Consider the following 26,843-nt stretch of genomic DNA (forward strand, 5'->3'; position numbering starts at 1 on the left):
ACTGCAGGTGGAACCTCAGCCCATTATGCCATAGTGCTGGCCCCTGTTTGTTTTAACTCAAGGCATAACACCAAACTGTGTCCAAACTGGCCCTACCATAAGAACCCCTATGTGGGGGCCGGCGCTGTGGTGTAGCAGATAAGGCTGCCACTTGCAGTGCCGGCATCCCATATTGGGTGCCGATTCGAGATCCGACTGCTCCACTCTCTGCTGTGGCCTGGGATAGCAGTAGAAGATGGCCCAAGTGCTTGGGCCCCTGCACCCGCGTGGGAGACCAGAAGATGCTCCTGGCTCCTGGCTTCAGATTGGCGCAGCTCCAGCCGTTGCAGCCAGTGAACTAGCAGATGAAAGACCTCTGTCTCTCTCTGTCGCTTCTCTCTCTGTGTGTCACCTCTGACTTTCAAATAAATTAATTAATTAATTTTAAAAAACCCACAAGTGTATACAACCTGGATCTTTGCAGGCAGCTCTGACCTTGAGTACTCGTCACTTTGTCTCCATAAAAGTGCGTCCGTTCTGACCCTGTATTCTGATTTGGTGGTGGTGGAGCTCAGAAAAACAAGATCACCAGAACCAGAAAAAGCTAAAGACAGGAAATTACATTGCCAATTTGGCCTAGACATTCCAGGGAGCATTTCATCTAAAGTGAGTCCATGGCCGGCACCATGGCTCACTAGGCTAATCCTCCACCTGCGGTGCCGGCACCCCGGGTTCTAGTCCTGGTTGGGGCACCAGTCCAGCTCTCTGCTGTGGCCCGGGAGTGCAGTGGAGGATGGCCCAAGTGCCTGGGCTCCTGCATGGGAGACCAGGAGGAAGCACCTGGCTCCCGGCTTCGGATCAGCGCAGCACCAGCTATAGCGGCCATTTAGGGGTGAACCAACGGAAGGAAGACCTTTCTCTCTGTCTCTCTCTCTCACTGTCTAACTCTGCGTGTCAAAAAATAAAAATAAAGTGAGTTCATGTTCATAGTGCCTCTGCGTTCCTGGCAGAAGTAAATGTAAGTTCTCCCAGGGAAAATGCACCTCTAACTGGGATTCCAAGGCTCCCGCATTAAAAATGTCAATAAATCTAAATCAAAAATAGGATCAGGCTGATTAATAAGAAGACAACTCACTCACAACAACGGCAGAAGATATGGATATCTTTCACCAGAGAAGATACACAAACGGCTAACAACAGAAAGGATACTCGACAGCATTCTCTAACTGTTGGAGAAATGCAAACTGAAGCCAGTGTATATCATTTCACAACTACTAGAACGGCTGTAATAAACCAGATAAAAACCCTGATGGTCGGTTTCATGTGTCAACCTGACTGGGCCACAGGATGCCCGGATATTTGGTCAAGCATTGCTCTGGAGGAGTGTTTCTGGGATAGTAAGTAGGCTGCCCTCCCTTGATGTGGTGGAAGATCTCTATTTGTCTCGCTCTCTCCCTCTGTTTCTCTCTGCCTCTCAAATAATTTTTTAAGTGTTCATGGACTAATAGAATTAAAAGATAAGCTTATTTTGCTGCAAAAAATTTTTTAAATTCATGCATAGTTTTTCATAATATGCATTTTCCTCGAACTTTTGGAAAACCTGTTATGTGTAGATTTCAAATTTTTTTTTTGGACAGGCAGAGTGGACAGTGAGAGAGAGAGACAGAGAGAAAGGTCTTCCTTTTTCCGTTGGTTCACCCCCCAAGTGGCTGCTACGGCCAGCACGCTGTGCCGATCCGAAGCCAGGAGCCAGGTGCTTCCTCCTGGTCTCCCATGGGGTGCAGGGCCCAAGCACTTGGGCCATCCTCCACTGCACTCCCGGGCCACAGCAGAGAGCTGGCCTGGAAGAGGGACAACCGGGACAGAATCCGGCGCCCCAACCGGGACTAGAACCCGGTGTGCCGGTGCCGCAGGTGGAGGATTAGCCTAGTGAGCCGAGGCACCAGCAAGATTTCAAAATTCTTTTACACCAAAATAAACCTTTTGTTTTATTATATTTTAAGCACTTGGGCCATCTTCCACTGCTTTCCCAGGCCATAAGCAAAGAGCTGGATCGGAAGAGGAGCAGCCGGGACATGAACGGGCACCCATATGGGATGCCAGTGCCACAAGCAGAAGCTTAACCTACTACCCTACAGCGCTGGCCCCACGAACTGGTCTTTCATTTGCATTTCCCACTAATGTTTTAAAGCCCTGCACATGCGTGAAGAAGCAGCTTGTTTAGAAGCTGGTGCCCCCCAGCTCAGAGGAAGGCCAGCCTCTGCCTCACTCCGTTCCCTACCTGGTTACCTGTAATACGGTTTCAGCTGGCTTCAGGCAGTCTTACAACCTGGGTATGTCCATCACTTGCGATTTCTGTTTTTGATGATCGTTCCGAGCACCACCTTTTTATTTTTTAATTTTTTTATTTATTTTTTACAGGCAGAGTGGACAGTGAGAGAGAGAGACAGAGAGAAAGGTCTTCCTTTGCCGTTGGTTCACCCTCCAATGGCCGCCACAGCCGGTGTGCTGCAGCCGGCACACCGCACTGATCCGATGGCAGGAGCCAGGTACTTATCCTGGTCTCCCATGGGGTGCAGGACCCAAGCACTTGGGCCATCCTCCACTGCACTCCCTGGCCACAGCAGAGAGCTGGCCTGGAAGAGGGGCAACCGGGACAGAATCTGGCGCCCCGACCGGGACTAGAACCCGGTGTGCCGGCGCCGCTGATTAGCCTTTTTATAACAACAGTAAGTGAACTGTGAGGACAGCAAAAACGTCTTACATTGGTTCCAGAATATTCTGGCCAGGCCTATAGCCGAGGACGTAGACGTATATTGATTGCATTTGCACTGAGAGATTTGTGTTTACTAAAGAGAACTTGGTATTCAAGACATCCCTGGGCTAGAGGATTTCCAAAAACAGATCTCTCCTGAGAACTGCGAACTATGGGAAGAAATAAAAGCCATTTTTTTCTGAAGTTACGAGAGGAAACTCTGCCATCTCTCATGGGAGTGGGAAAACACGCAGAGGAGCAGCTCCAGCTGGGGGTACGGGGCAAGTGCACTGGGCGCATGGCTCACCTTTGCTGCACTGGTTTGTTTTTTTTTTTTTTTTTACAGGTGGAGTTAGACAGTGAGAGAGAAAGACAGAGAGAAAGGTCTTCCTTCCATTGGTTCACCCCCCAAATGACCACTACGGCTGGCGCACTGCCCTGATCTGAAGCCAGGAGCCAGGTGCTTCCTCCTGGTCTCCCATGCAGGTGTAGGGCCCAAACACCTGGGCCATCCTCCACTGCCTTCCCAGGCCACAGCAGAGAGCTGGCCTGGAAGAGGAGCAACCGGGACAGAATCTGGTGCCCCAACCAGGACTAGAACCCGGGGTACTGGCACCGCAGGTGGAAGATTAGCCTAGTGAGCCGCGGCACTGGCCTGCACTGGGGATTTTTATAGGGATTTAGTAACACTGTTTAAGAACCACTGGGACTTAATGAAATCCTGCCTGAGAATATAATGCATGCTATGTAGTTTATATTATGCACCTGCTACTCTGTGTCTTCTGGGTGTGTAAGAATGTAATTCGCACTTACTCTAGGAACCACAAAGACCAATTATTGAAACTTTTAAAGATTTTTTAAAATTATTTAAAAACACCCTAAGGGCAAGTGTTTTAGCCTCATGGTTAAAACAGTGGGTTAGAATGTCTGCATCCATGGCCGGCGCCACGGCTCACTAGGCTAATCCTCCACCTTGCGGCACCAGCACACCGGGTTCTAGTCCCAGTTGGGGCTCCGAAGTCTGTCCCAGTTGCTCCTCTTCCAGGCCAGCTCTCTGTTGTGGCCCGGGAGTGCAGTGGAGGATGGCCCAAGTGCTTGGGCCCTGCACCCCATGGGAGACCAGGAGAAGCACCTGGCTCCTGCCTTCGGATCGGCGCGATGCGCCGGCCGCGGCAGCCATTGGAGGGTGAACCAACGGCAAAGGAAGACCTTTCTCTCTGTCTCTCTCTCTCACTGTCCACTCTGCCTGTTAAAAAAAAAAAAAAAAAAGAAAGAAAGAATGTCTGCATCCTGTATTGCAATGCCTGCATTTGATTCCATCTCTCACTCCCGAGAATCTTCCCAGTAATGCAGACCCACTCATGTGGGAGACCTGGATTGCATTCCCAGTTCCTGGGGAGTAAGAAACAATCAACATTTTTCCACATTTGAGAAAAATTACCATAATAACCAAAAATTCTACATATTGAGAACTAGCTTCAAGAAATGAAAACACATGTCCATATAAAGCGTGTGTGCAAATTGACAACAGCCAAAAGCTGAAAACAACCTGTATGTCCACGGTTAAACCAGATGTGGTAGAGTCATAGGACGGGTGGATTCGACAGCACTTGGAACAGAGCTGGGTCATGCAGTGCTTGACGACAGAGACCTGTTCTGAGAAATGCATGTGCAGATGGCCTCCCCATTGTACAGGCATCACAGAGTGCACCTGCACAAGGCAGCGAGGGCCTGGGGTAGGTCAGTCACTCAACAAGGCCTCTTGATGCGCTTAAGGGGCCTGGGAAACACAGGTGGATGAGGCTGGTGCATCATTTTATGGTACCTGTTTGCTTTTTGCTGACAAGGAGTAGTATGTGCTAAAATAAGGATAAGAAATAGAGTAGGGGTGGGCATTTGGGCAGCAGTTAAGATGCCCCCAGAGTACCTGGTTCCAGTTCTGGCTCCACTTCGAATCTACGTTCCTGATAATGCGCCCCCTGGAGGCAGTGGGTGATGGTTGAAATACTTGGGTCCCTGCCACCCAGGTGGGATATCCAGATTGAGCTCTGGGCTCCAAACTTTGGCTTGGTGCAACCCTGGCTGTTGCAGGCATTTGGGGAGTAAACAAGTAGATCGAAGATCTCCATTTGTCTCTGTCTCAACCTTTCAAATACAATGAAAAAGAGAGAGAGAGAGCAAGAGAGAGAGAGAGAGAGAAATATAGTAACATAATACATGAAACAATAGCATGGTCATTTGTTACCATTTTTAACAATTATTATGTCATGTGATATATGTATGTGCTAGACTTGTACATGACTGCAAGTGAGGTCGGTCTGCACCAATATCACCAGTAATGGGTTGTGCTATGATGTTACCATGGTTACAATGTCCCAAAGAAATAGGGATTTTTCAGCTCCATTGTAATCATCTGAGCCCACAGTGGTATATGCACTCTGTCACTGAATGAATGGGACATGATGGCACCACACTATGTATGGCTTGGATGAAAATATTATATTAAAGTGAACAAGCCACACACAAAGGCCACGTACCGTATGACCTCGTTATGGGGAATGTCTGCAAGGGGGAAGTTTATAGAGACAGAATGGTGATCAGTGCTTGCCTGGGGCTGGGAATAGAAGAACTGGAACTGGACATGGAGAGGAGAACTTATTAGGATGATGAACATATACTTAAAAAAAGAAGTATGGTAATGTTTGTACCATTGCTTAAATTTATCAAAAAGTATTAAATAAGGGGGCCGGCACTGTGGTGCAGTGGGCTAAGCCTCCGCCTGCAGTGCCGGCATCCCATATGGGCGCCGGTTAAGTGTCCTGGCTGCTCCTCTTCCAGTCCAGCTCTCTGCTATGGCCTGGGAAAGCAGCAGCAGATAGCCCAAGGCCTTGGGCCCTTGCATCCAGGTGGGAGACCTGAAAGAAGCTCATGGCTCCTAGCTTTGGATTGGCGCAGCTCCAGCTGTTGCGGCCATTTGGGGAGTGAAACAGCGGATGGAAGACCTCTCTCTCTCCCTCTCCCTCTGCCTTTCTGTAACTCTTTCAAGTAAAATAAATACATCTTTTTTTAAAAAGTATTAAATAAGATACATTTTATAACATACAAAATATACTTCAATAAAGGTGTTTTACAAACACATTAGCAGACAAGCAGAAGCTACAATGAGCGTAGAACCAGACCCAGAAAAACTTCCAAAAATAGAACCACCTGACACAGAATACAAATAAAGAACCTCGAGAAAGAAATGTGGCAACCGAAACAACAATTAAGAGCAAAGGTTCTTGCCGGCGCTGCGGCTCACTAGGCTAATCCTCCGTCTTGCGGCGCCGGCACACCGGGTTCTAGTCCCGGTCGGGGCGCCGGATTCTGTCCCGGTTGCCCCTCTTCCAGGCCAGCTCTCTGCTGTGGCCAGGGAGTGCAGTGGAGGATGGCCCAGGTGCTTGGGCCCTGCACCCCATGGGAGACCAGGAAAAGCACCTGGCTCCTGCCTTCGGATCAGCACAGTGTGCCGGCTGCAGCGCACTAGCCGTGGCGGCCATTGGAGGGTGAACCAATGGCAAAGGAAGACCTTTCTCTCTGTCTCTCTCTCTCTCACTGTCCACTCTGCCTGTCGAAAAATTAAAAAAAAAAAAAAAAAAAAAAGCAAAGGTTCTCAAAGCTGACCTGGCGGCACCTGGCTTCGGGTGCTGGGGCTGCTCCCAATTCCAGCTTCCTGCTAATGCAGATGCTAGGAGGCAGCAGGTGATGGTTCAAGTGACTGGGTTCCAGTCACTTATGTGGGAGATATGGATCAAGTTTCTGGCTCCAAGGCCGGCGCCGCGGCTCACTAGGCTAATCCTCCGCCTAGCGGCGCCGGCACACCGGGTTCTAGTCCCGGTCGGGGCGCCGGATTCTGTCCCGGTTGCCCCTCTTCCAGGCCAGCCCTCTGCTGTGGCCAGGGAGTGCAGTGGAGGATGGCCCAGGTGCTTGGGCCCTGCACCCCATGGGAGACCAGGAAAAGCACCTGGCTCCTGGCTCCTGCCATCGGATCAGCGCGGTGCGCTGTCCGCAGCGCGCCGGCCACGGCGGCCATTGGAGGGTGAACCAACGGCAAAGGAAGACCTTTCTCTCTGTCTCTCTCTCTCACTGTCCACTCTGCCTGTCAAAAAAAAAAAAAGGTTTCTGGCTCCTGGCATTGGCGTGGGCCCAAGTCACAGCTGTTTCAGGCATTTGGAATTTGGGGAGCGAATCAGCAAACTGGAGTGTGTGTTCTCTCTTTCTTTCTTTCTTTCTTTCCCTCTCTCTCTCTCTCTCTCTCTATATATATATATATAATCTGCTCCCCAAATTAAAAAAGGTATATTTGAAAAAATAGAACTCCTAAGAATGAATAATAGAACTGAAATTACATACTCAGAGGAAAATCAGACAATAGAAATAGCTGAGGGGAGACCTCGTGAATTAGAAGGTGAGTCAGATGTATTTACCCAGAACGGAGCACAGACACAAAGACCATGAGAAGGGAAATATGAGAGGCTGAGAGAGGACACAAAACACAGAGGCAGAAGGTCCCAGAGTGTGAGAGCCAGGTGACACAGAGCAAAGACGACCTTCAGAGCATTAATGACCAAGAAACTTTTCATATCTGACGAGTCAAATCTTTAGATTCAGGAAGTCCAGTAAATCTCAGAGAGAAACAAAAAAGAAATCTGCATTCAGCACATCACAGTTGTACTGTCCGATAAGAAAGTCAAAGAAAACATCTACAAAGGAGAGCACAAAGTGAAAACGCACAGTGGATGAGAAGGAGACTCAGTAACTATAAAAAACCCTGGAAGGGATTGGTCTACGTTATCCACAGGCCTGACAGCCTAAGGGAAGAAGAATGTCAACCTATAAATTATACTCACATATACAGTGAAGTTTTCTTCCCAGATCAAGGGGAAAATAAAGCATTTCAGGTAAACACAAACTGACAGGTCTACTTCCCACAAACCCTTTCTAAAGGCATTTATTAACACCAAGATGAACATCAAGATGAAGAAAAATGGCCCCAGGTGGACAGTCTGGGGAGAGGTAAAAGTCACAAGTGACCCGGGTGACTGACTAAAGTGACAGTAATAATGTCTCACTGGTGGGTGACTCCTCTGGGTTCCTCTGAAGGCAGCGACTGGGACGAAACTTCAGCACACGGATCGGATCCTACTAAGCAGCACCACCCCAGGGACCAGGAGTGACGGGCAGGGGCTGAGTGGCGCAGGGACGAGGGTGCTCACTCAGGGATGATTTCATAAGCTGGCTGCTGCCTCCCTCAGGACCATCTGCAGCACGGGTGGAGCCTCCTGTCCCGCAGGAGCAGCCGTCGACTGCCCCTCTCCTTTGATCAGAGTTTCATCCCAAGGAGTGACCGTCCCCCACAGCTCCTGGGTGTACCAGCAGGTCCTCGGGCTGCCCACGCCTTGGCCCAATGGAGAAGCCTCAGGGGAGGAGGCAGGAGACGCAGAGGGCGAGCCTGGGGTACCCTCAGCTTGTGTCTCCATGGACCAGGTGGGTAACCAGAAAGAAGGGGTTGCCGTAGCGTCGGCACAGTGCTCAGGCTCTTGGGCTCACCCTGAGCGCCCCGCCATCGGCTGCCCTGGCTATGAGGCTTTGGGACCTGGTGGGCCACACCAGCGGCAGCACAGGGTCCCTGGCCTGCAGGTGACCTCATGGGACTTCTCAGGTGCCACTGTCAAACGAGCCAATGCTCGTTTCCTTTCGCTTCCTTTCCTATTTCTATGTCCAGATCCTGTTGATGCTGTCCCTAGCAGGGGTGGGGACCGGCTGGTCAGCAGGCTGTATAAGGCCTGTGAAATCATCCGGTCTGGCCCTGCCAAGGCGACAGCAGGTAGGACTCGAAATTCACTAAATTGAATGCAGGCTCATTTTTAAGTTGATCATTTGGCTTGGCCAGCAAATGATGTTACACATATCCACATGCCGAAGAAATCAAATGTGTGCACCTCCCATCGGTAGAGGAAAACAATAAAATGAGAAAAACCCAATCAAGCCAGACAAAGGGTTGAAAACAAAAAGGCACAGAAAATCTGGACAAAAAGAAAGCCCAAAGTAGCAGAGATAAATTGAAATGTGTTAGTAATTAGAACTTTCCAATTTTGTCAGATTTGATTCTTTAAGACTTAGCTATACGGTGTTTGTTTATGATAGAAAATGATTGAAATTCAGATGATAAAAATAAAAAACAGGAAAGCACTAGCACTCCCAAAAGAAAGAAATCTCACATTGCTGAATACATATCAAGCAAAATAACTTTAAAGCAAAAAGATTTATTAAAGAGCAAAAGGATCAGTTAATAATGATAGGGGTTTCAGAGTTATAAAAATTGCAAATTTGCACACATTCAATAACACAGCATCAAACATATAAAGCAGAAACTGACAAACACAAAGAGGAAGCAGAAAAATCGACCAACAACATGGGAGATGACAATCTCATATTCATTGATTGAGCAAGCAATATTCAGTAATGTAACAAGATTTGAATAACAGATAATTACTTCATTGTTTTTCTCCTGTTCTTGGTGTTCATTTAACAAATATTTATACAAAGCTTATTTATTTATTTATTGAAAGGCACAGTTACAGGCAAAGAGAGAGTCAGAGACAGAGAGAGCTCTTCCATCCATTGGTTCACTCCCCAAATGGCCAAAACAGCCGGAGCTGGGCCAGCCTGAAGCCAGGAGCCAAGAGCTCCCTCATGGTCTCCCACATGGGCCCAGGAACCCAACACTTGGGCCATCCTCCACTGCTTCTCTAGGTGCACCAGCAGAGCTGGACCGGAAATGGAGCAGCCAGGATTCAAACCGGTGCCCCTACAGGATGGCAGCTGCAGCCACCACGCCACGGTGCTGGCCCCCAAAGCTCATGATTTAGTAGGCATAAGGGGTCTAGAGGCAGAGTGGTGTGTGGATCACTTTACTCAAACGCAAGAACAAATTCCACGCCATCTTTGATGACTCTCATCATAAGGGTAAGTCCCCACAGAGTGCATGCAAACAACAACCTGTTATCTCCAGGTACTTAAGGTGGCCCTTGTCGGAGGGTCACGAGATCCACTGGTGGTGTTTCCTTGTCACCCACCCTAAGGTGCCAGTCACCATGATGTGGGGACAGAGGCAAATCCAAGCCTGGCTTCCACACACCCCAAAGGTGCTCACGGTGTGTGATTCTTTGACGGCCTTGCCATGGAAGCTGACAAGAGGCCGATGTGCAACCCAGGGAAGGTTTACTGGGGGCTGACGCTGCAGCAGCCACAGGTTCCCCACACTGGGAACTGGGCTTGGGCAGGGAGGCGTGGCGGCACACTGTTGGCACGCGGCACTCCAGTCCGCACCGGCCCAGTATTCCGGCTCACCCTCTTGGCACAGGACATCTCGATCCACGCCGGGCCTGGTGTGCTACACAGGCACTGCTGTTTCTTCTCATTTACAACACACACAAAATGGCAGGCCGGATCACTTCCGCCACCCAAGGGAAGTCAGGTGAACTGCACTGGGGTACTCTGGGCATGCGCACACGCAGCAGGGCGTGTGTGGACGATGCTTGGTCCTGATTGGTTTGGAGCCGGGTGGAGCGGCCTGCAGCTGGACATGGACCCGTGTTAGCTCGTGAGGGGTTTGATTCTCCGAGCCCTGTTTGCATTCTGCCTCAGTGGTGCTCCCGGCGGGCAAAGTGGTGTTTACTATCGCTGGGTTCCACAAACAGGACCCCGTATCAGTCTAGGGACACAGGTTGACAGCACCTCCATTTCCATCCAAGCCTTCTCACCCTCTGTTAGTCACCGAGTCCAGGTTAAACCCCCCCTCAAAACGGGAGAATCAGTCAGGAGGCCTTGAGGGGCGTGTGTTCTGATCTGTCAAGTGCTCGGTGGCAGAAGAGAGAAAAGAGAGAGAGAGAAATCTCCCATCTATTGGTTTCTTGCCCAAATGCTTGCAACAGCTGGGACTGGGCCAGGCTGAAGCCAGGAGCCTGGAACTCCATCCAGATCTCCCACATGGGTGGCAGGGATCCAGGGCTTGAGCCTCGGGGTGCTCATCAGGGAAGCTGCTTTGGGAAGCAGAGCACGTCTCAAACCCTGGGGCTCTGCAATGGGGTGTGTGCAGCCCGAGTGCCAGGCGTTCCGTTTTGATGGGAACCCAAGGCAGGAGCTGCTTCTCCAAACGGGTGCACTTGTTAGCCACATCACGGGGGTGGGGACCTCTGGGTAGGGTCACCTCTCTTAGACACACACCCCAATCAGCAAAGTGACCCATCAGAGAGACTTTCAGCTCAAAAGAGTGGTGAGAGTTGTGGGATCCCAAAGGCAGCCGCACCCCTCTACATACAGCAACTCCCGATTGGTATAATCGCTTTCGGTGTCTACAAGCATCTGTAGTACCTTCGTGTCAAACGCCAGTGACAACTCTATGCTGTACAGGGAGCCGCAAGGCTAGGACTTTGAACTGGCTCACAGCCCTACCCACAAGGTCAGCCCAAACCTTTCTTTTCCTGGGAAAAGGGCCAGGCACTCTTCCCCCGGGGGAGACTTTCTACCCAGATCCATTTTCTTGCTGGCATTTGCTCAGAGGTGTGGTTCTGCTTCCTGAACACATACAAGCTCCACGCGAGGCCTGTCGTGCCTTTGTTCTCCCAACCAGCACTTACCTGGTGTCTACTATGTGCAAGTAACTATTTTCAGTCCTGGGGATACGGTCAGGAACAAAACCATCTCAACTCTACAGCTTGTGATCCAAGGAGACGAGCAGACAAAAAAGCAAACGGAGTCTGTCAGACAGCAATCCATGCTATGAAGAGAGAGAGCTGAGAAGCGAGCATGAGGAGTGGCAGGAGTGGGAGCTCACCATTCGTGGAGGGTGGCCAGGGAGTGGCCTGGGGGACAGGGGTGCAGAAATCTGGGCAAAGCGGGTCCTAGACAAGAGGAGGCAGAACGCAAAGTCCCGAAGCTGGAGCCTGCCAGCTGCAGAATGCAGTGGCAAGACCCGGGTGGCTGGTTTTAGATGCCCGGAGAGAGAGGCACAGGCAGTCACACAGGGGACGGGAGGGTCCCATGCAATCTTCCAGACGGGACAGCCTCTGGCTTGCACTCTGAATGAGATGGGGAGTGGCTCCCGGGATTTCTCTAACAGCTCTGTTGAGAACAGACCGGGCAGGTAAGGTGGGGTGGTGGTATAAATGCAGACGGATCACTTAAGAGACAAATGTAAAAATCTGACAAGACAGGATATGAGTGGTCCAAGTGAGTGACAATTCTGGAAGTGGGGAAAAGTGTTAATATACTGAGTGGACTTTTTTTTTTTTAAGATTTATTTATTCATTTGAAAGTCAGTTTCAGAGAGAGAAGAGACAGAAACAGATCTTCCATCTACTGGTTCACTCCCCAGATGGCCACAATGGTCAGGATTGGGCAAGCCTGAAGCCAGAGCTTCGTTTGGGTCTCCCCATGGGTGGCAGGGTCCCAAGCACTTGGGCCACCCTCTGCTGCTTTCCCAGGCCATCAGCAGGGAGCTGGATCATAAGTGGAGCAGCTGGGACTCAAATAGAGGCCATATGGGATGCTGGCATCAGAGGCAGTGGTGGCTTAACCTGCTTTGTCACTATACCAACCCCTGGGTGGACTTTTAAAAATTATTACTATTAAAGATTGATTTACGTGAAAGGCAGAATTAGAGAGGAAGAAAGACAGATTTTCCATCCATTGGTTCACTCCCCAGATGGCAGCAATGACCAGGGCTGGGCCAGGCAAAAGCTAGGAGTCAAGAACGTCTTCCAGGTCTCCCACATGTGTAGAGAGAGGCCCAAGGACTCGGGCCATCTTCTGCTGCTTTCCCAGGCACATTAGCAGGGAGCTGGACTGGAAATGGAGCAGCCAGAACTCGAACTGGGCCCATATGGCATCACAGGTGGTGGTGGCTTAACCTGCTGCACCACCACACTGGCCCCTTAAAAATTATCTTGAAAGTATAATCACCACACTATTATCACAACCAAAAGAAAATGAATAATCATTCAACGTTATCAAATATGTAGTCAACATACAAATGTCCCTGACTGTCTCACTTTTTTTTGTTTGTTTGTTTGTTAGAATCGATGAAGACAAACATAGTTGGACATCAGCGAAAGCGGTGAAAACATTTCATGTAGTTAACTACTGAGAGTGGGAGGGAGGGCTGAACTCCATCCTGATCTGCGAAGGGGTGATGGGTTTCTTCAAGGAGACCAAGGGAGCAGGGAAGATGACCAGAGAGCGGCTCCAGTGGAAAATACGAAGGGCAGGTCAGTGCAGAGGCAATCAGACCAGCAATTGTGGGTCCTAGGATATTATTATGCATTATTATACTGGGATTCCATCCTCCGCCAGAGATGAGACACAGGCGCTGTCCTTCAAAATGTCTTTCCCAAGGCATGGGTTTCAGGCCCCTGTAGAAGACACTGCTGAACTGTAGGAGACACAGACCCCTCTCAGCACGCAGGAAGGAATTGCAACCCTAAGAAACACTCACAGGGCTCGTGTCAGGTACCAGCTGGAACGAGTGGTCAGCCCTGAGGTTTTCCAAACGGGAACTCCCAAGGGGCTGAGTTGTCCCAGGGACCCGGCCCTAGGTGGCCAGCAGGCATGTGAAAGGTCGGCCAAGTCTCTGAGTGAGATTTTTGTGATTCTGAGTTGGGATCGAAGTGAGGCCCAGCCACCCACTGGTCCACTCCCCAAATGACCACAATGGCCTGGCCCAGCAAGGCCAAAACCAGGAGCCAGGAGCTCCCTCTGGGTCTCTCACTTGGGTAGCAGGAGCCCAAGCACTTGAGCCATCTTCCACTGCCTTCCTAGGTGCATCAGCAGAGAGCTGGATTGGATGTGGAGCAGCTGGGACTCGAACCAACGCCCATCTAGGATTGCCGGCATCAGAGCTCCTATTGCCACAACACCAGCCATTTTTAAATATATACACATATATTAACTGACACATAGTAACTGGGCATATGTATGGGGTACAGTGTGACATTTCTTTTTTTTTTTTTTTAACAGGCAGAGTGGACAGTGAGAGAGAGAGACAGAAAGGTCTTCCTTTGCCGTTGGTTCACCCTCCAATGGCCGCCGCGGCCGGCGCACCGCGCTGATCTGATGGCAAGAGCCAGGTGCTTCCCCTGGTCTCCCATGGGGTGCAGGGCCCAAGCACTTGGGCCATCCTCCACTGCACTCCCGGGCCACAGCAGAGAGCTGGCCTGGAAGAGGGGCAACCGGGACAGAATCCGGAGCCCCGACTGGGACTAGAACCCAGTGTGCCGGCGCCGCAAGGCGGAGGATTAGCCTATTGAGCTGCGGCACTGGCAAGTGACATTTCAATACATGTATGCAACGTATAATGATCAGATTAAGGTCACTGGCCCACCCACCACCTCATTTATCATTTCTTTGTGTCGGGGAGCAAATGGCATTTCCCCAAATCTTTTGTGCAAGGTCCTGGGTGTGGATTGGATTTCATCAACTGAGATTTGAAAGGTCAAAGTGCAGGCCATCTTTCTTTTCTTTTTTTTTTTAATTTATTTTTTTTTTATTTTTATTTTTTTGACAGGCAGAGTGGACAGTGAGAGAGAGAGACAGAGAGAAAGGTCTTCCTTTTGCCATTGGTTCACCCTCCAATGGCTGCCGCGGCCGGCGCGCTGCGGCCGGCGCACCGCGCTGATCCGATGGCAGGAGCCAGGAGCCAGGTGCTTTTCCTGGTCTCCCATGGGGTGCAGGGCCCAAGCACCTGGGCCATCCTCCACTGCACTCCCTGGCCACAGCAGAGAGCTGGCCTGGAAGAGGGGCAACTGGGACAGAATCCGGTGCCCCGACCAGGACTAGAACCCGGTGTGCCGGCGCCGCAAGGTGGAGGATTAGCCTAGTGAGCCGCGTCGCCGGCCATGAAAGGTCAAAGTACAGGCCATCTTTCTACCACTGGTTGGTTCCTGCACCCAAGGCCATGGTGTGAGCTTGACTGTCCCATCTCTCGGATCCGGCACCCAACCTATCGGCACAGTAAGCTGGCTATCTTCAAAACAAGTGTCTGCAATCCAGCTGCTTCCCACTGCCTCCATGCATCCCACTCAGATCCAAGACACTCTCAGCTTCGCCTGGGTGGTGTGGCAGCCTCTGAGTGGGTGGCTCTGCTTCTACCTGTGCCTTTCCACACCAACAAGGGGTCCCCTCTAAACCTCAGTAGCACCTGCCACAGCTCCCTTGCACTGGAATAAAGCTGAAGTCCTTACAGTGCCTTACATGCACCCCTTTCTTTCCCCTCCAACCCAACCTCCTTCCCACTGGACCCTCTGCCCAGAACACTCTCCCCACCTCCTCATCCTGATGCACTCCCTCAAAGGACACCCCCTAATGAGGCCTGCCCTACCGACCACAACACGCCTCCACCACCCGCTCCCCCTTTTAGACTCCCCAACACTTGTCAGCTTCTAATATCCTATGTGACTTTCTCACTCGGGCTTCCTGTTTCCCCTCAATGGCGTGCATGCCCCACCAGGAGCTGGCCACTGTCTCCTGAACTCCTACAACTGTAGCCAGCACACAGCAGGTGTGCAAGCCCCACTCTTTACAGCTGAAGCTGTGTGATTTCCCCGCTGTCTGGTCTGCAGTCAGGGCCCTCCGTCCCCGAATGCGGAGGGCTCCTGAGTGGAGGAGTGGCAGCTCCCCTAGAGCGCCAGGCCATTGGTGCATGGTGCCATGCCTCCTGGAGGCGCGTTCCGCGGCTCACTCCTCCGGCCTTCCGATGAGTCTGTACTCGCTCCTGGATTAAACCTGTCTGCTCAGAGTACCCAGAATGGCTTCTCTTTTCCCACAGAACCCTGGAAAACACACGAGATAAAGTCCGCAGGCCAATGGTGATCCATACAATACAGATGGCCATTAACCTACGCAGATCCAGCTCAGGAATTTCCGGCTTTCCCAGGTGTGGAAGCAGTGGGTGGGCTGTGCTTTGAGCCTGAGGCTTCTCCTGGACTAGAAGCACACAGCATGATCCTCACTGGTGACACCGGGTAGCAGCAGTGGCTGCAGCCCCCAGTGGGGGTGAATTCAATGCACTTCCACTCATGGTGGGTTTAGCAAACATAACCCCATGCAAGTCAAGACACACCTATGTAGTTTTTTTTTTTTTCCTGACTGGGTCTTAAGCATAAATGGGCCAAAGCAAAAGTGCACCTGCTCATCAGCTTTTCGGAAGATGAACCAGCGACCGTGCCAGTGCAAGGGGACAGAGGCAGGCCTCCGAGGAGCTCGGGGAGAAGCTGGCTGTCCTGGGGCATGCATCTCCCTCACCTCAGGCGACACCTGTGAGAGCCATCCCTACTCAGGCTCCCAACTCCAGAGGCAGGGACCTGTGCGGCTGAGCCGCAAGCTAACAGGAGCTGCGAACGCCTCCTGTGTCACGAGGAGCGGAGGCCTGGCTGTGGACACACCCTGAGCAAGGGGCGAGTGAGGCCCAGCAGCCCAGGCTGAGCAGACTGGCGGCCTCTCCTCCCTGGGCACCAGACCTCAGGAATAAGCCACTTGCCCTGCAGAAAGCTCTCTCTACTTCTGAGAGCCCAAGTCAACGAGACCGGGTGGGCCATCCCGAGAGTCACAGGACTCAGCTGGCGCGGAAGGATCTGACAGACGAGATGCAGGTTCACACGGCAGAACTGCACAGCTGGGCTCCCGGCTGTGGACTCTGCATTCCTGGACGCAACCACCCTCACACTGCAGTACTGGACACGTGCAGGCTTTATCCCCTCGCCCTTATGCCCTAAACAGTGGAGCCCGACAACTATTCACACAGCACTCTCATTGTGTTAGGTACTGCAAGTGATCCAGACATGACCTGCAGCACGCAGAATGTGTCGCTTCCAGGCGATACTGCATCGTTTGATACAAGACTTCAGCGTACTCAACTGTTGGTATCTGCCTATGTTGGGGGGTGTGTCCTGGAACCCGTTCCCCCTAGGACCCCAAGGAATAACTCTATACCCTCACGAGTGGACACAGGACAGCGAGCGCTTGGTGCAGTGGGAGAGATGTGCCTGGGATGCCTGCGTCCCATATCAGGGTCCTGGGTTTGAGCCCCCTGCTCCACTTCTGACTCCAGCTTCCTGCTAATGTGCGCCCTGGGAGGCGGCAGGTTTTAAGTACTTGGGTCCTTGCCACCAAGTGGGAGACCAGGATGAAGTTCCTGGATCTGGCCTGGTCTAGGCATTTGGGAGTAAATCCAGCAAACGGATCTTTCTCTGTCTGTCTGCCTTTCAAACTGAAAAAAAAAAAAAAAAAAAAAAAATTCAAAATGGTAAAAAAAAAAAAAAAAACCTTCTTCCAGGCCCGGTGCAGGGGTACGCCAGTCTACCCACCCCCCTTGCTAGTGCCTGGTCCCAGGAGAGTGGCCCAGCTACAGCTGCCGGTCTGCTGGGGTATGTGAAGGAGATTCCTCCCTGACCAGAACAGAAGGAGAGATATTTATCACTGTCCACTCTGCTTCCTGCTTTGGACACTGCTATTTGGTAAAATGATGCTCAGAGCTGTAGTAGCTCTGATTTGAACCAATGAAGATGTCTAACAGATTAAAAAAAAAAAAATCTTGATTAACACTTTGGCTACCGTCCAATCGGGAACCATCTCTCTCTCCAGACTTCTTGCTGCGCGAGATAAAGATCCTGACTGTGTGAGCCACTGTCAGTCAATTTCTGTTATTAGTGCCAGTGACTTCCTGTTATAGGCACTTATCTGTCTGGCACCAAATAAATGCTTCATGTTCACTCTAATTTAAAAGCAACCCTATTTTTTTAAAGCTATTATTATTTCACCCTTAAACAAAATACAAGAAATACAATGAGCTTAGGGAGGCTAAGTGACCTCATTGAGGCTAGATTCAAACTCTGACTCTGAAGATGAGACTGTCAGTTACTCACAGAGCTAAAAGATGAACAAGCCCACCCTTCTCCCCACCTGACAAAGTGTACACACAGATGCAGGTAGTGAGAAATTTGCATCCATTTGCACTCAAGATAAGAATTTTGCTTCGGGCTTTTCTCCTGTTATGTGCACACATTTACGGTGGAAATGTATGCTTCAGACAGCCAAGAATGCGCCCCCGCCCCCTTTTATTGATGACGTCTCATTTGTGCATCAGGGATCTAGAGAAAGGACTTGGTCGTGAGCTTCAATTCCAGAGATATTTGATATGGGGAAGCGAACATGTAAGGGGTCAACACGCTTCCTCGGACGTTCTTGGAAGAGTCAAAGGATGAAGGACTTGTGAAATAGCAGACACGTAACAACAGGGGGCACCGGGTTAACATGGAAGGCAAAAGGGTATTTCTGAACCAAAGAAACAGCAGAAGGGACTAAAGGGGAGTCAACGTGTGCTGGGACCCGGGGCTAACCACAGCTGTCTTGGGGAGCAGGAGCAGGTGTTTCGTAGTGGTTAGGATGGCCACATCCCCTATCGAGGACCTGAGTTCGATTCCCAGCTCTGGCTGCGGAGTACAGCTTCCTGCCAGTGTGCGCCCTAGGGGGAGGGGGGCGGCAGTGCTAGTTCCACTGCCTGGATTCCTGCCACCACGGGAGACCTGCGCGCAGTTCCCGCTCCAGGAGTTGGCCCAGCCCAGCCCCAGCCGTTGCAGGCATCTGGGAAATGAACCAGCGAGCAGATGGGCGCTCACTCACTGCCTTGCAGATGACGACTTCTTGAAGGGCTCAGTCTCAGAGCACACGGGCCTCCCACAAGCTGTTTCCAAGGAACACTTCCTGCTCCCGCTCTTCACCATGAAGAGGAAGCAGAACAGCGCGCTGCAACCGAGGCCTGAGTAGGGGCAACCAGGCCGCTAAGCATTCAATCCCCTCTCAGGACTGCTAGCTGTGCAGAGCTGGGGCCTCGGCAGGAAAAACCCGAGTAAATAACAGGTTGTAGCAGCAGAAAAAGCCCGGAGGGAGGCAGGAGGCGGCAGCTGTGGTCCCTCCCTGGCCCAGAGGCAGCGTGCTAAGGGCAGCTGTGCCCGCCCAGCTAAACCAGAGAAACCCTTGGTCCTGCTGATGAGGGAGAGGCACAGAAGCTGCTCCACCCGGGACTGCAGGGCCCAACACCTGCTGAACAAGCTCCCAGTCCCACCGACTCAGCGGCTGGTGTGGCAACTGGAGACAGGCCTGAGGGGACGCCCCCGGTGAGGCTGGCCAGGAACTGGACATGCCTGCCAAACTCCAGGCTGCTGGAGTGGAAGGTCACGTGTCAGCAACCCCCTAACTTCTGTCTTACCAAAGGTTCGCTTTTTATCAGCAGGATTTGACACAGTGCGGTAATCACTCTCTCTGAGCGGGCCCAGGAATATTTCAACAGAAGCTGTAGGAAAATGGCTACTTAGGTCCTGCAGGGAATGAATCCTAGGCCCACCCAAGGTGTAGGGTGTGGGGAGAAACCGGACTTCTTCCCATTCTTCCAACGCCATCTTCGCCCGGTAACACACAGGAAGCACTTGGCTAAGAGTAACCAGGAAAAGGGCCAGGACCCAGGGTGAGGAAGATGAAGAGAGGGGCAGGCGTTCGGCCTAGCAGCCCAGACCCTCGCATCCCGCACCGCAGGGCCCAGGTCCAGGCCCCGGCTCTGGCTCCTGACTCCGCGTCCTGCTAACGCACACCCTGAGAGGTAGAGGCGGCAGGATGGCTCAAGTGATTAGGTTCCTGCCACACGCGCGGGAGACCCAGACTGCGGTCACGGCTCAGCTCCAGCTGCTGTGGGCATTTGGGGAGTGACACAGCGGATGGAGCTCTGTCTGTCTCATAAACAAGCAAAAATTTTTAAAAGAAACAGTGAAGGCACAAAAGTGGGGAGTGTGCGGTTCTAGTCACTGGAGGGACAGGCAAGCTCTACGTTGCACAAACACAGACTCAGGCAAGGAAGAGGAAACAAACATTTATTGAGCGCCCACCAGGTACACGTCTGGCTGTGTGCAAGGAGCTGCCACCTAGAGAGCTCCATTCGATCCTCACGCCAACCCCGCGAGGCAGGTGCTAGCCCCACTTCCGTCCGATGAGGAACGTGAGGTTCAGAAAGGTTAGGAATGGACGAGTCCTCTCATCCACACTCCACCTCTGCTCTCGCCCACACGGCCTCGTGGGGGAGGGCGCACGGGCAAAGGCCAGGCCTTTCCACACCCTCCTCCCCCGGCCCTGCAGGCATCGAGAGGAGGGGCCTGTACTTCCCCCACACCCTCACCGGGGACGCAGCTGGCTGCAGATGCTAAGATATAAATACAAAAATAAATAGCAAGGACTAGGCCCCAGCAGCAAGGATATGCCACATCCACACTGCGGGAGGGAGCCCGGGGGCCCCGGGGTGCAAGTGGGGCGCCAGCTGCCAGAGGCCCGAGTGGGCAGGCCACACAGCCCCCTCTGGGCCACAGACTCCAGAACAAAACGCCTGCGGCAGGCAGCAGCCGTGGGCAGGCGCAGCTTCCTCCATCTGCTGCTCAGCGGTGCTTGTGATCCAAGAGGGACTCGAAGTCAGGGGAGCAGACGAGCTTGTGCTTCACGTGGCCCAGGACCGTCAGATCCCCCGTCCTGCTGTCTCCAAGGCCCACGGACACCAGCTCCTGCCAAGCGACAGACGGGGTGAGAACCCCCAGCTGTCCCTGGCCAGCGGCTCCCGTTCCTCGGGGCTCGAGCCCTGCCCGCCTCTCCCTGCGGCACAGGGTGCTCACCTGCAGGAAAGAGCAGGCGGTCCCCATGGTCACGTCCAGAGTCACCTTGCCCAGGAGGAGCTGCACCTTCCCTGATCTGCGGATGAGCAATTTGCCAACCTGCCCCTCCGTGAGGTCAGCCAGGGCACACGTGTTCTCTGCCTGCCTGGCTTCCTGTGGAGAGAGGAAGGGGGTGCAGACTGGGCAAGGAGCTCTCTCCTCCACCCTTCAGGAACAAACCCCAATCTCCCAGGGGAAGGCACTGGCAGCCCAGACCAGGGTAAGGCCCCCAGAGAGGGCCTTTTCCAAGGGCAATCTGCCATCGGTTAAAAGACAAAACCTGGGGTCGGCACTGTGGCGTAGTGGGTAAAGCCACAGCATGTGGTGCTGGCATCCCATATGGGCGCCGGTTTGAGTCCTGGCTGCTCCACTGCCAATCCAGCTCCCTGGGAAAGCAGTGGAAGACGGACCAAGTGCTTATGCCCCTGCACTCACATGGGAGACCCAGATGAATTTCCTGGCTCCTGGCTTTGGCCTGGCCCAACGCAGGCCAGGCCATTGCAGCCATCTGGGGAGTGAACCAACAGACAGAAGATCGATCTCTGTCTGTCTCCTTCTAATTTTTTCAAATAAATAAGTAAACCTTTAAAAATAAAAAAAAAAAATGGCCAAAACACAGAGAAAACAAATGTATAAAACATCAACAGCTGGGGCTGGCACTGTAGCATAGTACATAAAGCCGCTGCCTGCAATGCTGGCATCCCATGGGGCGCCAGTTTAAGTCCCGGCTGCTCCACTTCCAATCCAGCTCCCTGCCAATGGCCCGGGAAAGCAGTAGAAGGTGGCCCAAGTGCTTGGGTCCCTGCCATCCACATGGGGACCTGGATGGAGTTCCTGGCTTCAGCAAGGCCAAACCGTGGCCACTGTGGCCACCTAGGGAATGAACCAGCAGACTAAAGATCTCTCTCTCTCTCTCTCTCTCTCTCTCTGCAACTCTCTCAGATAAATAAATCTTTAAAACAAACCAACAACAGCTGCAGCTAAGGGATGGGACACAGGAGTCTCTGCCCTTGTAAAAGATGTAAAAATGACTGCAGAGGCTGGCGCTCCGGTGCAGTGGGTGAAACCACGGCATCCCACATGGGCGCTGGTTCTAGTCCCGGCTACTCCACTTCTGATCCAGCTCTCTGCTGTGGCCTGGGAAAGCAGCAGAAGATGGCCCAAGCCCTTGGGCCCCTGCACCCATGTGGGAGACCCGCAGGAAGTTTATGACTCCAGCCTGGCCCAGCCCTGACCATCACAGCCATTGGAGGAGTGAACCAGCAGATGGAAGATCTCGATCTCGCTCTCTCTCTCTCTCTCTCTAAAACTCTGCCATTCAGCTAAATAAAATAAATTAAAAAAAAAAAAAAAACCCTCTGGAAAATGAGGCTTCCTGTGGTGCAAAACAGCCTGAAAGCCGTGCAGCTTTTCATAATGTGCACTTTCCACGGATTTTTCCAAGTACGCCTGCATGTTTGAAACTGTTCATTCTAGGAAGCAGGCGCACGTACACGGATTTGGGGCTGGCAGTGCAAAGCCCAGGCTCTGGCAGGTGCTGAGAGTGCATGCCTGCACCTGCACGCCTTCACCCCACCACCTCGGGCTCCCCCAGGGCTCCCCGGGACGCCTACCCGGTCCTTCTCCTGTTTGATGACCACCATCTGCCCGTCCTCGCCCTGCACCTCTGTCTTGATGGGCTTGACGTCCTGGGTGGGCGGCTGGCCGGGGAGCGTGTCCGGCAGCTGGAGGAACAGCAGTTCTTCCTCCTTGGTGAGGCTCAGCTCCCTCAGCAGCTCTGCCACAGACACGTCTTTCGGGAGGCCTGGCGTCCTCCTAGCCGCTCTGGGAGGAGCCTTCATCTTAGCCTCCTCCTCGTCGTCTCGTGGCTCCTCTTTTACTGCCCAGGGTAACAAACACAGAGGAGATACGAAGTGGGCGCCTCCATGCCACCTATTGCCCTGTCCACCCCACTACCGCTCAGCGAGGAGCCACGGGGAGACTGACAACGGTGAGGGGCGAGAGAGAGCACGCGCAGCTCTAAGAGCTAGGCAGGGTTGTCGGAGGCGTGGCCCCCGGGCAGGTCAACGCGGGAATCCTCCGAGAGGGTTTGTATACAGTAATATATTTATAGTACGGGTGTCCAGCTCACACATACGACAGGTGGAACGGGGCAGGGCCTACCCAGGAGCAGCTCAGGCCTGGCCTGAGGGATACCGGAATACCTTTCACAGAGGGCACGTCCACCTCCATGTCCTCCTCCTTGGGGCCGGCCAGCCAAGGCTTCACATCCTGATCCTCGCTCTCCTCCTTAAACAGCCAGCCCGAGTGCGCCAGCGGCAGCTGCACAGGCATGTTCCGGGTGTCGTTCCGCAGCCCAGGGTCATCGATGAACTGCCAAGGCAGAGCTGCGGGGTCACGGGCCGCTGCCCCTCGCTCCTCCCACCCCGGCAGCCCCCGCAATAGCGAACCCCCTCCCCGCCCCGGCACCCACGTCGTCTTTCTCCAGCATGCGCAGGATCTGCTTGGTCTCCTCGTCCGTCTCCCTCTTCTCCTTCTTGATGTTGATGATGTGAGAGGGACCCATATCCGACACATCCACGGTCTTATCCCAGCTCCCTGCGGGAAACCACCCTGTTCAGCAGCTAGCCGGCAGCGGGCGCTCCGTGGCTCCGGCCTGCCTCCGTGGCTCTGGCCCCGCCTCCATTCCTGACCCCTTCCTTGTACCTTTCTTCTTCATCATCTCAGCGGGGCCTTGCTCAAAGATGGAGTGGGACTGGATGACTTCCGGGCGGCCCCGGCCCCGCCCATGCCACTCCCGCTGCCGCTCTCGGTCCCTCTCCCGCTTCTCCTTCTTCACTGTGACCTCCTCCTTGGGCCTGCAAGAGACGGGGGATGCTGGGGACCACTTGGCCTGCCTTTGCCACGCCACTCCGCCAACCGAGCAGAGTTTGTGGAGCCCCACTCGGAGGCCAGCACCCGTCTCGCTGCCCGGATGAGGCCTTTCACTTTGCTGGGCTCTACCTGCTCGCCCAAAAACTTTTTTTTTTTTTTTTTTTTTTGGCACTGACTGAAAGCAGCAAGGCTGTAATACAAACGAACGTCAAGGCAAGCGTGGTCACATCTGTCTGACCTCCTTCCTGCCACGGGCTATTCTGATAGTTACAACATCATTCTCAGGCCATACACAGTCATCAACTTACATTAGCTGCCCGGAGAGTTAACTGAATTGGGAGTTCTGCCCACGGCTGCCTTGGCAGGGTCACACCAGATTTCGTGGGCCACAGATGTCCTGCAAGCCGGACACTCCTCACCCCAAATTTAAACTGTTGCCTTTCAACTCTGGCTGCAAGATAGCATCACTCTGTTTCACTGCAAACTAGTCCAATCACAATTTCTAGAGATGCAGCATTGGGGATCTGTATTTTTTGAAGGCCTGCACTTTAAGAATCACCTGGCATCCTACATGGGCGCCAGTTTGAGTCCCAGCTGCTCCTCTTCCAATCCAGCTCCCTGCTATTGTTGGGAAAGCAGTAGAAGATGGCCCAGGTACTTGCGTCCCTGTACCCACATGGGAGACCCGGAAGAAGCTCTTGGCTTCCGCCCGACCCAACACTGGCCACTGAGGCCATTTAGAGGGAAATGAACTAGCGGATGGAAGACCCACCCCCACCCCCCTCTCTGTAACTCTGCCTTTCAAATAAATCAATCTTTAAAAAAAAAAATCATTTGCAAGCCAGGGTTAACAATCACCAGTGCAAGGCCGGTGCTGTGGCACAGCGGGTTAACACCTGGCCTGAAGTGCCAGCATCCCTTATGGGCACCAGTTCTAGCCCCAGCTGCTCCACTTCCCATCCAGCTCTCTGCTATGGCCTGGAATGGCAGTGGAGGATGGCCCAAGTCCTTGGGTGCTTGCACCTGTGTGGGAGACCTGGAAGAAGCTCCTGGCTCCTGGCACGGATCAGCGCAGTTCCGGCCGTTGCAGCCAAACTGGGGAGTGAACCATCGGATGGAAGACCTCTCTCTCTCTCTCTGCCTCTCCTCTCTCTGTGTAACTCTTTCAAGTAAAATAAATGAATCTTAAAAAAAAAAAAATCACCAGTGCAAAGAATGGACACACAAATTTTTACACTTCTGAGCCATAAGCTAGTTACTTCCCCCACAGCCCCAGCCTGTGCAAAGAAACAAGGGGCAAGTATTCAGGCCTGGCTACTTACTCTTCCTTGATCTTCCGGCTGATGATATTTGGGGTGAAAGTTTTCTGAAAGCAAAATGCAAGAGTCACTGACTTGATCCGTTCTGACCCCCCAAAGGGCATCTCCTGGGGACCAAGCCCACCCTGAGGCCCTCTGCACACACTGCGCTGTCATCACACCTTCACACAGACACACAGCTGCCTGGCGAGGAGAGCCATCCTGCCACGGCGGCAGCACAGTCACACGGGCAGCAGGGAACCCGACACCATCCTAACTAGCAGCTTCTGCCCTCTGAGAGCCCCACCAGCACCTCCAAATGCAAAGAAACCTGTCTGATGTCTCTCATCTCCAGTCTGCTACGGGGGCCAATCAGTACCACAGGCACACAGCTCTCGCTCAAGGCCCAGGCAGGGAACACAGATCTGCCAGCACTCACAGAGGACATGGTTAGACTGGCACCAGACTGGCCCGAGACACAGGTAAATCTTTCAAAACTGGCTGCTGTCTGCTCTGTCTCATTCCCTGTCACCCCCAACCCTCTGAGAGCTCCTCACAGCCACAGTCACGTGGAAAAGGGCACCGGGCCCCAATGCCATGCCCAGAATCTACCAGAGGATTCTGGGACCCTCTCAAAACTGACAGCGGCGTTTGTGCTTGTCTGGCTATCTTAGGGTTCTTAAAGGGGGCTCCAAACAAACACTAAGGGGTCAGCGGGTCAGTGTTGTGGTGCAGTGGGTTAAGCCTCTGCCTGGAATGCCAGCATCACACTGGGGCGCCAGCTCGGGTCCTGGCTGCTCCACTTCCCATCCAGCTCCCTCTGACGCACCTGGGAAGCCAGAAGATGGCCAGACGCAGTTCCTGGCTCCTGACTTCAGCCTGGAACAGTCCGGACCATCGGGGCCATTTGGGGAGTGAGCCAGCAGGTGCATGCCAGCACTCTTTCAAATACACAGAGCATTTTCTACAACACACACGCACGCACAATGAAAGTAAACCCTGCTCTTTGGAACGTCTGGAACCAGGCGCGATCCTCTGAAAACCACCTCAACAGCTCGTGGCCAGCACCCAGACTTGACTGAGCCCCAACACCACGCCCAGCACACAGCAAGCCACACAGGGGCATCTGCTGAATCTGGGAGCCTGGAGTGCCAAACAGCTGAGTGTCCTGAGAAACGCGCCGGGCGGGTACCTTCTTGACTCCCCCGAGAGTGAGGTCCCTGGAGCGGATGGAGGGAAGGCGGCCCGGCGTGGGAGGGGGCGCAGGCCGCCGCCCGATGAGCCCCCGGGCCCCTGAGAGCAGGGGCCGGGGGGTGCCCGGAGCGCCGGGCTCGCCCGCGGCGCTTCCTTCCGACATGCTGCCTGAGAGAGAGAACGGGCGCCCGGTCACCGGCGGAGACGGACCCGCGAACCCGGGGCGGAACCGCACTCACGTGGCGGGCCGCTCCCCCTGCAACCCGCCCCCGACGCGTCCCTCGGGCTGCGTCTCGGCTCCTCCCCCTCCCACGTGGCGAGGCGCCCCGGACCACCCCGGCCGGAGCCCTTAGCTCTAACCTGCCCTCCCAGCCCCCCGCCAGGCCCGAGGCAGGAACGCACACGCCGCTGGGGCTCCGCAACCGCGCGTCCCCACTTCACAGCCGACGCCACTCGCCGCCGACCCCTAGTCTCCGCGCCGGGCGGAAGTCTGCGTGGCAGCGCCTGGGCGCCGCCATCTTGCCGCGGGGCGGAAGTGACGATTGGGGGCGGGGCTAGGCCACAGTATTTATGAGGCGGCGTCTCGCTGCCCTCCGCCTTCTCTTCCCGGTTCTTCCCGGAGTCGGGAAAAGCTGGGTTGAGAGGGCGAAAAAGCTGGGGTGAGGGGGGCCGGTCCGGGCTACGTTACGGGGCGGCGTTTGTGGGTCGTGGCCTCGGGCCAGGGGTGGGGGCGCCGAGCTCCAGGCAGCGCCTTGGCGACCCCCACCCCACGGGGCAGTGGGGACGGGGGCGGAATTCGCCGCGACTTAGCCGCTCGGAGCAGTGGGGTCGCGCGTCGGGGTGGAGTGCGGGGCCCGGCTGCAGCCCCGGGCAGCCCCGGCTGCGGGCGCTGTGTGGTGACCTTGGGGCGGTCACTGCCGCGGGGCAGCGGCGGGGCGTCCGGGGTGGGCTCAGGGGCGT

General features: G+C 53.6%; 1 protein-coding gene across 2 annotated transcripts; it reads right to left on the reverse strand.

Moving 5' to 3' along the window:
* Positions 1-19,675: 19,675 nt before the first annotated feature.
* POLR3D (RNA polymerase III subunit D) lies at positions 19,676-26,421 on the reverse strand. Of its 2 annotated transcripts, none has more exons than XM_017338327.4 (9): positions 26,286-26,421; positions 25,882-26,051; positions 24,714-24,757; positions 23,224-23,375; positions 22,991-23,115; positions 22,722-22,890; positions 22,131-22,396; positions 20,479-20,631; positions 19,676-20,370 (listed from the first exon to the last, which is right to left on the reverse strand). In XM_017338327.4, exons 2-9 carry the CDS (start codon positions 26,044-26,046, stop codon positions 20,248-20,250), a joined length of 1,197 nt encoding a protein of 398 aa, XP_017193816.2. In that variant the 5' UTR covers positions 26,047-26,051; positions 26,286-26,421; the 3' UTR covers positions 19,676-20,247. The 2 variants fall into 2 exon arrangements, with proteins under 2 accessions (XP_017193816.2, XP_017193817.2); XM_017338328.4 differs by having other exon boundaries at positions 26,244-26,382.
* Between the last annotated feature and the right edge of the window lie 422 nt (positions 26,422-26,843).

Source organism: Oryctolagus cuniculus, chromosome 8 (assembly GCF_051225735.1).
Source record: "Oryctolagus cuniculus isolate XC-2025 breed Fujian yellow rabbit chromosome 8, ASM5122573v1, whole genome shotgun sequence".
NCBI lineage: Eukaryota > Metazoa > Chordata > Mammalia > Lagomorpha > Leporidae > Oryctolagus > Oryctolagus cuniculus.

Excerpts from the sequence above, each read along its gene's own strand:
- POLR3D (XM_017338327.4), bottom strand. The coding sequence starts at position 26,046 with ATGTCGGAAGGAAGCGCCGCGGGCGAGCCCGGCGCTCCGGGCACCCCC. Across the intron at positions 23,116-23,223 it reads TGAGATGATGAAGAAGAAAG|GGAGCTGGGATAAGACCGTG; the intron begins GTACAAGGAAGG and ends GGTTTCCCGCAG. Across the intron at positions 22,891-22,990 it reads GCATGCTGGAGAAAGACGAC|TTCATCGATGACCCTGGGCT; the intron begins GTGGGTGCCGGG and ends CTGCCTTGGCAG.